Here is a 13,714-nt window from a genome sequence, read left to right as displayed (position 1 = left end):
TCATACATTAACGCTGGTGTTTTGCATTGAATTATAATTAAGATTGCATGTTGTCATTACAGTACAGGCCAAATTTTGCAATTAGTCCCTGCAGCAGTGTTTTACCCCCTGAAGAGTAGTCTATCTTGTCACTTTTCCATTTCATCTTAGGCTGTGCCAGGTGTCCATTTGGAGAGAATAATCCTTTTTCTGGAGCCTCTCCCACTGGCATCATGCAGTCAGTAGTGTTCTGAACTGTATGTGTGGTTTCCATGCAGTTTTCAGCCAGACTCAAACTTTATCCATGTTGAATATTGAAAATAGTGCAGACCCAGTACCTCCTGTTGTCCAGGGACTTAACCTCATATTCTAAACCATTTGGAGCAGGAATCAACTCTGTTTGCATATGTACCCTATATATGGGATTACAACAGTCTCTATCAGATAAGTAAACAACTCTCAGGATATGCAGGGGGAACACACTTTTTGAACTCTCAGAGTACCTAAATGACAACATAGGAAGAGTCAGCCTTGGTTTATTTGCTTAAAAAGCATTAGAGGCAAAAAGAATAAGAAGCAGTCCTGAAAAGAACATGCTTTTGAGTAGGAAATACTATACTGAGTTTTCTATTCTAATAAACATGTCTACTATTGGAGTGGAGAAGGAAATGCAACTTTCTTCAAAAATACAGGAATGTGCCCTCACCATTCTCAAGCAGTTTGCAGGAAGTACTGTATCACGCTGTTTCTGGGTGCAGCAACATCTCTGATAATACACTGCTCTGAGAAAAGTCTTGCCCTAGTCTAGTGGCTGATAGAGACTCTATAGTCATGTGTGAGCACCACTGATTTCTTCTGGTAGAGGGCAGTGGTTATATTATTGGCCCCTACAATTACAAGCAAAATTTGACTATGCGATATATTTGTCAAAAGACAGTAACAATATAAAGACAATAACAGTATAAAAACTTGAAAGCATAGATATTAAATGATGCTTGAATGTGCAGTAGTATTCTTTTTAGGAAAGGGAAATTCTGAGATGTGTCAAATTACAGATTTAAATATTTATTTTTCAGCCAATAGTTGGCTTTAAGGCAGAGAACTCCTTGTGTTAGTTGTCTTGATAGCACACAGTAGCTGGCAACTGCTATTAGAAATTTCCTGCAAGTGAGTGCTATCCCTGTTAGCACATCATTCAATTTTGAGTCTGATTGAAAACTGAAGAGAGAAAACTCAGCAATTATTTTTCCCCATAGTATAATATTTAATATTCTGATTCCATGGCTGTCTGACTACAATGATTAGGATGTATATTTTTTCCACAATATTTACAGTGCTACAAGAATGTATTAGGACTATCATATATCAAAGGAAAGAACTATTATGTTAAAACATATGCCACTTAACATGCCCAATTGAAATGCAGGGCACTGCTGAACATTACTTTTGGTGTTGTCAGTAATTGTACTGTAAGGTTTTTCCTGTCTTTGGCTTTGAAAAAGCTATTCAGGATGAAGAAAACAGTAGTGAATTATAGAAAGGCTTTAACAGGAATGGTCTGCTACAATAGAAATAATAGCTCTGCAACAAAGGCATTTTACAATAGTACAGTTCATATCTGTACTACTTTGTTAAGTCCAAGACAGTACAGTTATTTTTGCTGATGGTGAAATGGGAAATGTGTGTGTGTGCTTGCTGATGGTTGTATAGTCCTTCAATGGAAATAAGCTAATCAGCAAGGCAAACTCTCATCTGAGAACCTCTGATAATTGCAGAATAATTCAGTGAACTAGAGATCACCAGTATATACGATAGGATACTGGTTAAGAAAAGTAAATACAGGTAGGAGCTTGTTCATAATGTCCTGTAATTTTGTATAGAGAGTTTAAAGAAGCACTGTAAGTTTAAAATGTTTACTTGTGTTTTCTGTTTATATCAGACAGTATTACTGAAGTCTTCACTAACATCTATGTGACCAGTTTTGGACCTGTTTCAGACACAGATATGGTAAGTTTCTCAATCTTTTGCTTGTGTGGTAAAAGATGTAAAGAGATCTACTGTAAACTTTCTTTAAACCTGTATTCTAGTTTTACTTGTTCTGAGCAATTTCACTGAAGTTGGGAAGTGCCAAATCACAGAAAGACCAAAGATGGAACTTGGTTTATAGATCTGACATGATGAGTGTATTTGTATCAACTGTTGAGGCTGGACCAGTGATTTGTCTTTCAAGTGAATCTTCTAATTATCTGCACTGGCTTTGGTTCACATTGCGGAGTTGTCTATAAATGTGTGAACCTGATTTCTCTTGAAACTGGAATGGAAGGTGCGTGGTAGGAACACCCCTAATGGAACCGCTGATACCCCATCTATGCCTACTTGACTGTGAGCTGGAGGGACCCTGTTGGGATGAGGCACGTCTGTGGGGCTTAAGATCGGGCAGCCCAAATACCATCGGCTGCACCACGCCCCAGTTCCAAATTCCATCCGAGCGCAGATGTTGCTCTCGTTACCAAATGACGCTTCACCAGATTTGACTGGGACGGACGGGCCGTCCATAAAATTCAACCCGGAAAAGGTTCCCTGTATCGCACAGGGTTCGTAAATAGCTAACAGTCCAAGGAGTCTGACCGGAGTTAGTCTGAAATAAACTTGAAATGTGTAGTTTGGAAATTGTGTCCGCAATATCAACTGTGTGTTTCTACAGATCTCTCCTCTCTCATCTGCACCATTAACAAAGCATTCTGGAAAAAACCTACCAAAATAACCAAATTCATATAAATGTAGTCATCAGTGGGTTACTTTGTAAAGTGAATTTAGGCAGAACTTTCTGTGATAATCATGGATGAAGACATGCTTCAAGAAAGTAAAATCATCTAGCCTTATATTCTTAAAAGCCAGAAACCTCAGTGAGTATTATTTTCTTTGAATGTCAACAGAGACCATTTGATAAGATCTAGTGGCATTAAAAATAAAGAAACTGACAATATTGGTCTGGATCACAGCTTCTCATAAAAACAGCAATAGAAAGAACTCTTGAGACAAGCAAATCATATGCCTAGTAGGGAAGAATGTCTTGTACTGATGAGGAAACTCTTCATTGATTTAACAGCTCTGAAAGGGAAGGATAAAGCAGTCTGAAAATTGCTTTAGCCACTCTTGCCGTTCTCTACTGACTTCCTACTGTATGATCACCCTATCGATATCTGGATTTTTATATTACTAAGACAGCTGTATCAGATTAATGGACATAAGGCTATGCACAATACAGAAAGCAGGTGGTACGGTTTAATTGTGGAGAAAAATGATCAATTTTTTTGAAGATTTTTAATCATACATGAATATGTATGAAAAATATAAAACGCTATCCCTGTGTGTGTATATCTGTAAGAAAAATGAATATTTTTAAAAACATACAATATTTATTTTCTTCTACAGAAACTTTAATGTTATGCATCATAAAGGAACAAGAGACATTTTAAGTTATAAGTTAGGAAAAAAACAAGTATTTCTCAGTACAGTGTGCTTTTTTAAAGATATTTGCTGGATGAGTAACAGGGAGTCATAGTTTTAGAGAAAGTATTCTGTTATTTTAATTTTTTTGTAGTAGTTTCAGTTTTCAAGCTTTATATTTCCATTGTGATGAAAACACTACTGATACTTCACATGAAAAGTTATTTCATGAAAAAATACACTTTCTTGTCTCTACATGTGTTACCTCTTCTTGTGAGCTCTTTTGTCTAGTTGTTGGAAGTTTCTGAAGTGTTTCATATTTTATTGTGAATTATAAGAAATGAGTCATAATGGTGATGACAATATTTCTTGACTTTGTTACTCTAGTATATGATGACTTCACAATCTTTACATCTACTGTACTGTGAAATGAGAAGGTGATGTTAACCAATTTTAAAGATGTGGTACTTGAGCACAAGGAGACTTACCAAGGCCATGCAAGTCTTCTGTGCTGAAATGGGACTTTAATGAAAAGCTCTCTGAGCCTAATCCCAAACTGCTGGAGCAGTTTTAACATCACTGTGTAAATGGAGAAATGGTAGTTGTTTGTATAAATGGTAAAGGGAAATTATAAATTGTAAATGGTGTATAGAGAACTCTGAGCATCCGTTTGTACAGATCAATGTGGCAACACGAGGAGCAAGACACTAAGGCATTAGGTTGTTTGATGCCATGACTAACTGCTCTGCTCAGAGGTGTGTACTGAAACAGAATACATCAACTGGCAGCTGTTACCATAATGGGTAGGTCTATTTACAGATAAGTAGACAGGTAAATAACAGTGGTTTAATATCTGTTAATACAAGCTTCAAGATTAATTTAGCATGCTGAGCTGATGATTACAAAATTATTTTGAAATACATCAACAGTCAGAAAATTTCATCATGAATTTTGAAACATGAATTTTGAATTTCCAGGTAACCACATATTCTGTCAAATGTGAAGGTGACATAAGAGTACATATCATATGCTCTTTCATTTAAATATTTCATTACTAAATTACTAATGTAAATTACTATATAGGGGTTTTAGAGATATTTTCTTTTGTAAAAGTTTGAGAAAAAATGTTCTCATTTTTTCAAACTTTCCCCTAAAATGTCTCACTGGAAGAATAAGTTTTGTTCATGGCCACATCCTCCTAACTCTCCAGTGAATCTCACAGCTTTTCAGGAAGGTTGAGTCCTAGCCTCTGAGGTCCTCCAGTTCCACACTGTCAGTGAGGCCATCAGTCACGCTAGGTTTTTAGGCTGGACGTTGCTGTTGTCTAAAACTCCAGTAGCCACAAATGTCAGTAGGATTCCTTATCCTGGGATTTTTCATATTAAAGGTCAGCAGACACGTGACTGCACCCTTGTGCGTTATCTATTTGGCATTCTTTTTTTTCTCCATTAGCATCTTTTGAGGAAAACAGTGCTTTGGAGAAAAGCTTACTGAAAATGGGAATGAGGCTTACTGCCATTGGAGAAGATTAGTATGTGGTTCTAGTATGGAACAGGGAGAATGCACACTGATAATGGCATTTGGATTGGTGCTAAGTACACTGTTCTTGCATAGTGATGTTGGTTATAGAGTTGATAAAATGTCATCTTAGTCTTTATTGTTATTGATTTTATAGAAATTAGTGAGATATTTGTTTTTCTCACTAAATGAATTAGTTCCCATTAAAGATAATATTATATTGTGTGCAATCTACAACTCAGTATGATTGCCCAAGTGTAGGGTTTTATTTGAATTCCTTGTATTTTTCCGTCTGTAATTTTGCCAAAAAGAAATTAAATGCAGAGAAACTTGATCTGTGGCAGATTTCAGGCTGGGTGAAATTGTGATTGATAAATATAGCATGTAGAAGCTAAAATTGAGTTTTTTTACAAATATATTTGATTCCCATTGTAGATTAAAATTTTGACTAAGATAGAAAAAAAACTACTCTCTCATTGCTTAAAATAGTCAGTTCCCTATTCTGTTGAATATTGGCCAGAAGTCATTTGCAAACTGTACTTCAAACGAACTGCTGCAACTAATATATGAATGGTGCTCATATTAGCTTTGTTTTAAAAATGCTATTGTATATTAACCACAGAATGTAACGTCAAAAAAATCATAGAATGATAGAATCAGTAAGATTGGAAGGGACCTCTGGAGATCATCTAGTCCAACCTCCCTGCTCAGGAGGGTCACCTAGAGCATGTTAGACAGGGTTGTATCCAGGCAGGCCTTGAGTATCTCCAGAGAAGGAGATTCCACAACCTCTCTGGGCAACCTGGTCCAGTGCTCCGTCACTCTCACACGGAAGAAATTCTTCCTCATGTTCAGGCGGAACTTCCTGTGGTTCTGTTTTTGCCCATTGCCTCTTGTCCTATCACATGAGACAGCTGAAAAGAGTTTGTCCCTGTCCCCTTGACACCCTCCCTTCAGGTACTTACAGACATTGATAAGATCTCCCCTCAGTCTTCTCTTCCCTAGGGTGAAGAGGCCCAGCTCTTGCAGCCATTCCTCATCGGGCAGATGCTTCAGTCCTCTGATCATCTTTGTAGCCCTACGCTGGACTCTCTCCAGTAGCTCCATGTCTCTCTTGTACTGGGGAGCCCAGAACTGGACACAGTTCTTGAGATGAGGCCTCCCCAGGGCTGAGTAGAGGGGCAGGATCACCTCCCTCGACCTGCTGGTAACAGTCTTCCCAGTGCACCCCAGGATACCATTGGCCTTCTTGGCCACAAGGGCACATTGCTGGCTCAGGGTCAGCTTGTTGTCCACCAGCACTCCCAGGTCCTTCTCTGTAGAGCTGCTCTCCAGCAGGTCAGCCCCCAGCTTGTACTGGTGCCAAGGGTTATTTTTCCCTAGCTGCAGGACTCTGCACTTGCCCTTGTTGAACCTCATGAGGTTCCTCTCCGCTCAGCTCTCCAGCCTGTCCAGGTCTCTCTGAATGGCAGCACAGCCCTCTGGTGTGTCAGCCACTCCTCCCAGCTTGGTATCATCAGCAAACTTGCTGAGGAGGCACTCTGTCGCCTCATCCAGGTCGTTGATAAAAAGGTTGATCAGGATGGGACCCATTACTGAGCCCTGGGGGACACCACTGGCCACGGGCCTCCAACTGGACTCCACACCACTGATGACGACCCTCTGAGCTCTGCCTTTCAGCCAGTTCTCAACCCACCTCACTGTCCCCTCGTCTAACCCACACTTGCTGAGCTTATCTAGGAAGATGTTATGGGAGACAGTGTCAACCTTGCTGAAGTGAAGGTACACAATGTCCACTGCTCTCCCCTCATTACCCAGCCAGTCATTCCATCATAGAAGGCTATCAGATTGGTTAAGCAGGATTTCCCCCTTGGTGAATCCATGCTGGCTACTCCCGATCACCTTCTTTTCCTCCGCATGTCTGGAGATGACATCCAGAATGAGCTGTTCATCCCCTTTCAGGGGATGGAGGTGAGGCTGACTGGCCTATTGTTGCCTAGTTCCTCCTCCTCGCCCTTCTTGAAGACTGGAGTGACACTGGCTTTCTTCCAGTCTTCAGGCACCTCTCTGGTTCTCCAGGACCTTTCAAAGATGATGGAGAGCAGCCTGGCGACAGCATCCACCAGCTCCCTCGGTACCCGTGGGTGCATCCCATCTGGGCCCAGGGATTTGTGGATGTCTAGCCTGCCCAGAAGGTCTCTAATCCTGTAAGATGTGTTTTCAATTTCATTTTATGGAGTGATGAGAATCAAGGAAAAGAAACCAAAACATGGGGTTAAACAGATTTTACCTTCAGTGCTTTTTCTTTTTGTGTTATTGTTTCTCTGAAATGTTTAAGTTCATTATTATAATGCTATGCCTTATAGGCTTCCAACCAGATCAGTGATACAAATTTGTTTTGACACTAGCCTAAGAGAAGAAAACCTGTATTATTAATAAGATAAATAAATAAATAAAAAAGCTGGATAGAAAATGTGGAAAACAAAACATCTCTCAATTGTTTATACTGTAATTTTCTAAGGTGAATTGTAAGGCTAAATTGTGATTTAAGTGGCTAATTACGACATTTATAAGTACATTAAAATTTTTACTTTTTGAAAATTCTAAAGGTGAAAGATAATTAAATTCTGGATGGAATGTGGTCTATAGGATGGCAAAATGAAAATGATTTAATTTAAGCAATTAAAACTCATTCTTTCTATTTTTTTCAAAATTATAAATACTATTACAGAATCATAGAATCGAATCAGTAAGGTTGGAAGAGACCTCTGGAGATCATCTAGTCCACCCCCCGCCCCCCGGCTCAGGCAGGTCACCTAGAGCATGCTAGACAGGATTGCATCCAGGGGATTTTGAGCATCTCCAGAGAAGGAGACTCCACAACCTCTCTGGGCAACTTGTGCCAGTGCTCTGTCCCTCTCACAGTGAAGAAATCCCTCCTCATACTCAGGCGGAACTTTCTGTTGTCTGGTAGTTTGACATAGCTTTATATATATGCTGATACATGCTTTTACTGCTTTTTCTCAGAATTACTTTCTCTCCAGGCTCTCCTGATACTTTAGCATGTAAAATTTCTCTGATAACCATAACTGCTGATCTTCTTGAGAGAAAATTTATAAATAATAAATGAAAAATACATTTAGTCGTCAAGCAGTAGTTATTGTATGTAAGACATAACATATAACCACTGAGAGTATATGATCCTACTAGTCTACTTAGTGCAGCTGTTTTATCAAATGCTGTCTTATAGTAGCCTTTCTAATTGTCACTGGGAGCAATCCCTTCTATTTTCCTACAATAGATGGCTAATAGGTGGTAGATCCTGAATAAAAATATGCAAAACCTGAATCACTGTTGGTTTGAATATTAAAACTAACTAACTTTTTGACAATTTTAAACTTTCAACCTTTGCTTTGCGTTGACTTTGTGGAGTTTTTTTTTTTTTTTTTTTTTTTTTTTTTTTTTTTTAACTGTGGTTGCATCCTTATTTTTCCCTATTTATTTTTATACAACAACTGGTTGTCATTTCTTGCTGATTCACATGCAGTTTTTCACCCTAGAATCAAGAAGCATGAACATTTCTTTGCAGATCTGGTTGTACCCTGTTAGTTCGGTGCTACATACCCTTCCATGTCGTCAGTTTGCAATTAAACTTCTCACAAGCTTTTCTGATTTTTCAAATATGTCCAGTGCACAAATTTTCAATGAAGGCTGAAGGTCAAACCCAGAAATCACTACATGGATTGTTACAGAATCTCTTGCTATCATTTAGAATAGTTTTTCAGAGGGAGTTAGCTGAGTGGAGCATCACGTTTCCGTTTCCATGTCTATTTTTAAATTTTTTCATTCCATTTCGTATTTCAGCTTCTGTTTCTTTCTACTAAACCTTAGCATTTTAGCTGTTTCAAAGTGTGATTGTTAGCTGTGGTTCTTTAAAGAGGTACTATAGAGGGAATGTATGATGTGTAAGTCATGACAGAATATGGAAGTGCTACAAGCTGATTGTTTTCACAAAGGTAAAAGAAAAAAAGTATTGCAATTATTTTACTGTAAATTTTATTTTAATTCAATACAGAAGAGTAATTAAGATTGAAAGGCAAACAAATGATAAATACACTTGGTTGTCTTAAGTGTTTGGGAGCATGCCTTTGCAAGTTAAATCTATAGGCTGAAATTTTAAGGAGGATATCTCACATGATCTCTTGCAGAACTTCTTTCATTCTGTTGGGAAGGATTGTTCCCCTGTGCAGCATCCTGTCAGCTGGATCAGTGTTGGAGATTCATTTGTCAGAGACTGTGTCCAAGCCCTTCCCTGACACTAGCTCCCAGTGGTACCTTCCATTTGCATTCCTGTCCCTGGCAGCAGGCATCCATTGTGTTTCCAGGGTTGCTTTTTCTCCATTGCTGAACAGAAAAGGGTAATGAGATATGTTTGTATTTTCAGTGATAGTGTTATGGATAATATGCTGTAGTCTCTTTTCTAAGTAATCCCTATTTGTGTCTTTCCCATTCCTGTTATATCCCTCCTTAGCGCTTATTTTAGATCCTGAGTTCGTTCTCCATCAGATCTATGGAAAGGAAGAGAAAGAAAATGATTCAGAGAAGGTTTTTTCAGAAAAATGAATGAATGTGAATATGAATAGGAAGACATTCTCTTCCCCTAGACCCTGTCATTCAGACTAGTTAAATACATTTTTTTTCAGATTTTTTCAAATACTACACTTTTAAATAAAATGCTTGAACAAAAATGACTGAAGTTGACAGAAGAAGCAGAAATAAAAGGCTTGGAATGAATTCTTCAAATAGAGAAAAATCATACTGCAATTCCCTAGAAATATACCACCTTTTCTATAAAGTATTAAAGGTCATGTACCTGGCAGATATATATTTAAAAATAAATAAAATAAAAAACCCAAATTCTTTTGAAATGCAGTGCTAGCTAGGGCAAGGTGTATGTTTTTAACAGGGGCTTTAACAGGGTTTTTCATAAAAAAAAAAAAAAAAAAAAAAAAGGCAGTTTCAAATCACAGCCCTTTTCAATAAGGGAGTTTCTCCAGAATATTTCCAGGGGCAGCTGGTGTTATGACAAAGTGCCTACTTCAATATTTGTAAGAATTCTATTCAAACCTTCCAAAGACTCGAAAGAAATATCTGGCTATTATTTCCCTCTGTGTTCTGTGCACGTGTCAGAAAGTAAGTAAGTTTTGGAAAAGGAGAAATGGACTCAATTTATAGATCCATAGCGTGGTATTTGCTGTTAGATACCCAGCTAATGAAATGTGCCATCTGTACAGAGCCTGAGCCTGAGTAGTCCGTGTTTGTGATTGGAGTGTAGAGGGATATTTGGAGGGCAGGACAGTTGCATCCCAAAATCTTTTGTATGCTGTGGCTTCATCATCAGCTTCAGTCCTGATACTTAGACAAAAGTGTTTTAGAGAAAAGAGTAGCAAAAAGTGGGACAGAGGTGGCAAAAACATCATTTTTCTAGTCTGGTAGCAGGCCTAAGTGAAGCTGGAGCAGGGACCATCTAGCCATGTCCCTCAAGCATTGTGGGGTTTTGCAGAACATTGCAGTGTATTAGCCCCTGTGCACATCATGTGTGCCATAGATAGATTTATCCTACAGAAAATGAAATGATGAAGGCGATAAAAAAGATTTGTTTCTCCTAATGTAAAACCATTTCAACATTTACTGAGAAACTAGATCCAAATGCTTAATGAGAAAGTTCGTTAAATTAACTTGAAGGAGTGACATTACATACTTGCAGCGCTCATCATGTGTAAATATCAGATCATAGCAGGAATTCAGATATATGAAAAATGCTTAGCTACTGAACAGATGAATTTATCTATTAAGCCCCTGTATTAGCCAGGCAAGAATTAATCTGTTGTGTTTATCTCAGCAATGTTTCAACAACAATATTTTTGACTGTTGTGAAGGAATCCATAAAAAAGATTTCTGGGCTGTCTCCATTTTCCTTATTTTTGAAATTTTACATTTGCCTTTTACAGTTTTATATTTTACAATGCTTAAAGTTTGTTTTCATGCTAACGTATGTGTACTAGTTAATGGCTTAAACAGTAGACAAAAAAAGAAAAGGCCAAACTTCCTATAGAGAATTGATTCAGAAAAATGTGTGCAAGAGGAACTCTGGCCTGAACTGCTCACTAAATAAAAAGCTGTGTTCCAGGAGGTGATTAATAAAATGTTCGGTCTGTGCCACGGCAATACTGCTTGCTACTTGACATGCACAATTTTTAAAGTGTTTGGAACACTTCCATCTCTACTCCAGATGCAAAGACTGCCAAAATCTGCCAACCATGAGCTGAGAGGATGAGAGTAATTTTTTATTTTTTTAAACTGAATTTCTCCTGTACAAATCTAGCCTTAACAATAAAGAATTGTTTCCTGTAAAGAAAAAGGATTGCTTGTACCCAAGTCAGTTAAAGCTTCTCCCAGAGATACTAATGTCTTTAGTTATGTTATGAAAGTCAGCCCCAACTATTACAAATTAAAAGAGAAAGGCAATTATTTCACCATTTTATTCTTCTGACTAGTGAACTGGCAGAGGCTCAGTGCTTCTAGCACTGTAATAAGAATCTCATTCTCTATCCCTAAAATTTCATAGAGGCTAGTGTAATACATACTTGACAGTTTATGTTTAATTGTACTGTGTTAGAGTCCAGCTGTGAAAGCATTTGAGGCACAAATCAGCAAGCAGCATTTGAATGTCTAGAAATCATCATAGAAGTCCTTTATAATTTTGGAAGTAAGATCTTGTGATTTTATGGAGATACTATGTTGGAAATAGTTTGGTACTGTCCAATGCTGACACGTTTCTTTTTCATATAGGAGACTGTGTGTAGATTGTATAAAACAGATATCAGGTATTAATTTGGGTCTTTGTCTCTAGAATCCAGATTTGCGTTTCTAACAGAATATTAGCCTTGCTTGAAAAGTAAGCATTACTGACATTTATGACAAAGTGATTACTGTTTTAAATAGGGGATAATTACAAAATCTTTATGTAATCTTTTGGTGAATGCTGACTTTTTAACACATTGTTTATGTTCAAAATACTTGAATAGTTTCCTATGTTTTTGTTCTGTATAGTGATTGTTGTAGGGATGTTCATGATCATAAGTAGAATGGATTTGGTTCATGAGGGAACCTGGATCGGTGAATATAGCACCAGGATATTAGAAGTTAGGGTTGTATTTTGCTGCTGCTAGTCATGTAAGTTAATTTCATCCCAGTGCCTTGATTTCCCTTTATATAAAACTGAGATCCCAATAAGTCTTTTGCAAAATGCATTGGGATCTGTAGAAAGAAAAGTTATATAAGAACTACATGAGGTTTTATTACTGTTACGGTGAGTGGAAGGAAGAGATGGTCATGATCATTCTTACTAAAGCTTGGTTTATTACCTTTTTCCATCTTCTAAATGGGGTGTTCCGTAAAACAAAGATTTCCAGTGTGGATTGAACAGAAATTTGCCAGTGGAGAAATTAGAATTACCTGTGAATCAGTCATAGACTTATCAGTGGGATCTTTCAAGGCTGCAACTCCGATTCTGCCCTGCTTATTCTTCTCCTTAGGTAGTTGCCATGCATCAGAGGGTTTTTTTTTTTTTTTTTTTTTTTTAATTGGTACTGTTTTGATTTGGTGGCATTTCTTTCCTGCTTTTTTTCTCTTTTATAGCTCTTGTAATTCTCTCTATAAATGATAGAAGACTGAAGAAGCAGGACCTTTGAAACTCTTTATTGATGGACACATTGAAAAAATTTAAGATACATATTTCATCTGTCCATGTGTATGGGGATCTTTGTCAAAGGAACTTGCAGGAATTATCACACACTACTGTTGAACTGCAGTGGGATTTCAAAGTTCTGCTTCCTCAGACTCTTTTGAAGGCCCTTGAATTCTTATTCCCTCAGGCTCTTCTTCACACTTTTTATACCCCAACCATCAATCTTCTGATATATGGCAATGATTTCTTTTAGTGAATATTCAGTACAGCTTATCTATTTGAAATAGGACAAAACCTCTCAGACAGAAACCATAAGGAAGATTTTAGGCAATTGTTTTCTTTGGATTACCTGGTATTTCTAGTCAGATCTCATATATTCCACTGTGTCTTCAAGCACACAGTTCCTGCTGCCCTTGATCGTCCTTGATTTTGTGTGATTTCTAATTTTCCCTGGTGTATAATGGGACTGGTAAGTAATTTACAATTTCTATATAGGCTTTTAAGTCATAAGTTATTTAGGAAATAAGCAATATAAAATCAGCAGATAAAACAGGACCCTTCAACATGGTCTATTGTAGAGAAATGGGCATCAAGAGGGAGTGTCTCTGGCAATGATTAGACACAGAAGAAGATCAAGTATAATGTGCAAATGAAATTAAAAGTTCCTGGTTAAAACTGCTTTCTCCCCTGCCCTTGCCATGCTCTTTCAGCTAGCAGAATGCTTCTTCCACCTGCTTCTCTGTGCCTCTGGCCCTGATCTGGAAAAGATCCTGCCAGCTCCTGGGCTCACAGAGGAAGTGTTGCTGGGAAAAGCTGTCTGTCGCTTCTTGTTGCCTACTCAGTCAGCAGTCCTTTGTATAACAATATGATTGACTGAAGCGAACTGATGCTTAACCAGTGCTCAAGGCGGCCAGTAAAAAGTGATGGGATCCAGTAAGTTCTCTGAAACCACTTTTAGCTCTCTTCCTTATGCTGTTTGGATTTTATCAGTAAAGCTCCATTCAAGGATACTGTATA

At 37.9% G+C, this 13,714-nt stretch overlaps 1 protein-coding gene across 1 annotated transcript in view; it reads left to right on the top strand.

Moving 5' to 3' along the window:
- The window catches only part of GABRA2 (gamma-aminobutyric acid type A receptor subunit alpha2), a 61,821-nt gene that overhangs the window by 23,389 nt on the left and 24,718 nt on the right, over nt 1-13,714 (top strand). Inside the window, exon 3 of the mRNA XM_062574611.1 lies at nt 1,919-1,986. Coding sequence (XP_062430595.1) covers nt 1,919-1,986 — 68 coding nt within the window. The remainder of the gene's footprint in view (nt 1-1,918; nt 1,987-13,714) is intronic.

Source organism: Rhea pennata, chromosome 4, assembly GCF_028389875.1.
Source record: "Rhea pennata isolate bPtePen1 chromosome 4, bPtePen1.pri, whole genome shotgun sequence".
Lineage (NCBI taxonomy): Eukaryota > Metazoa > Chordata > Aves > Rheiformes > Rheidae > Rhea > Rhea pennata.
This window is presented reverse-complemented; position numbering and strand designations above follow the sequence as displayed.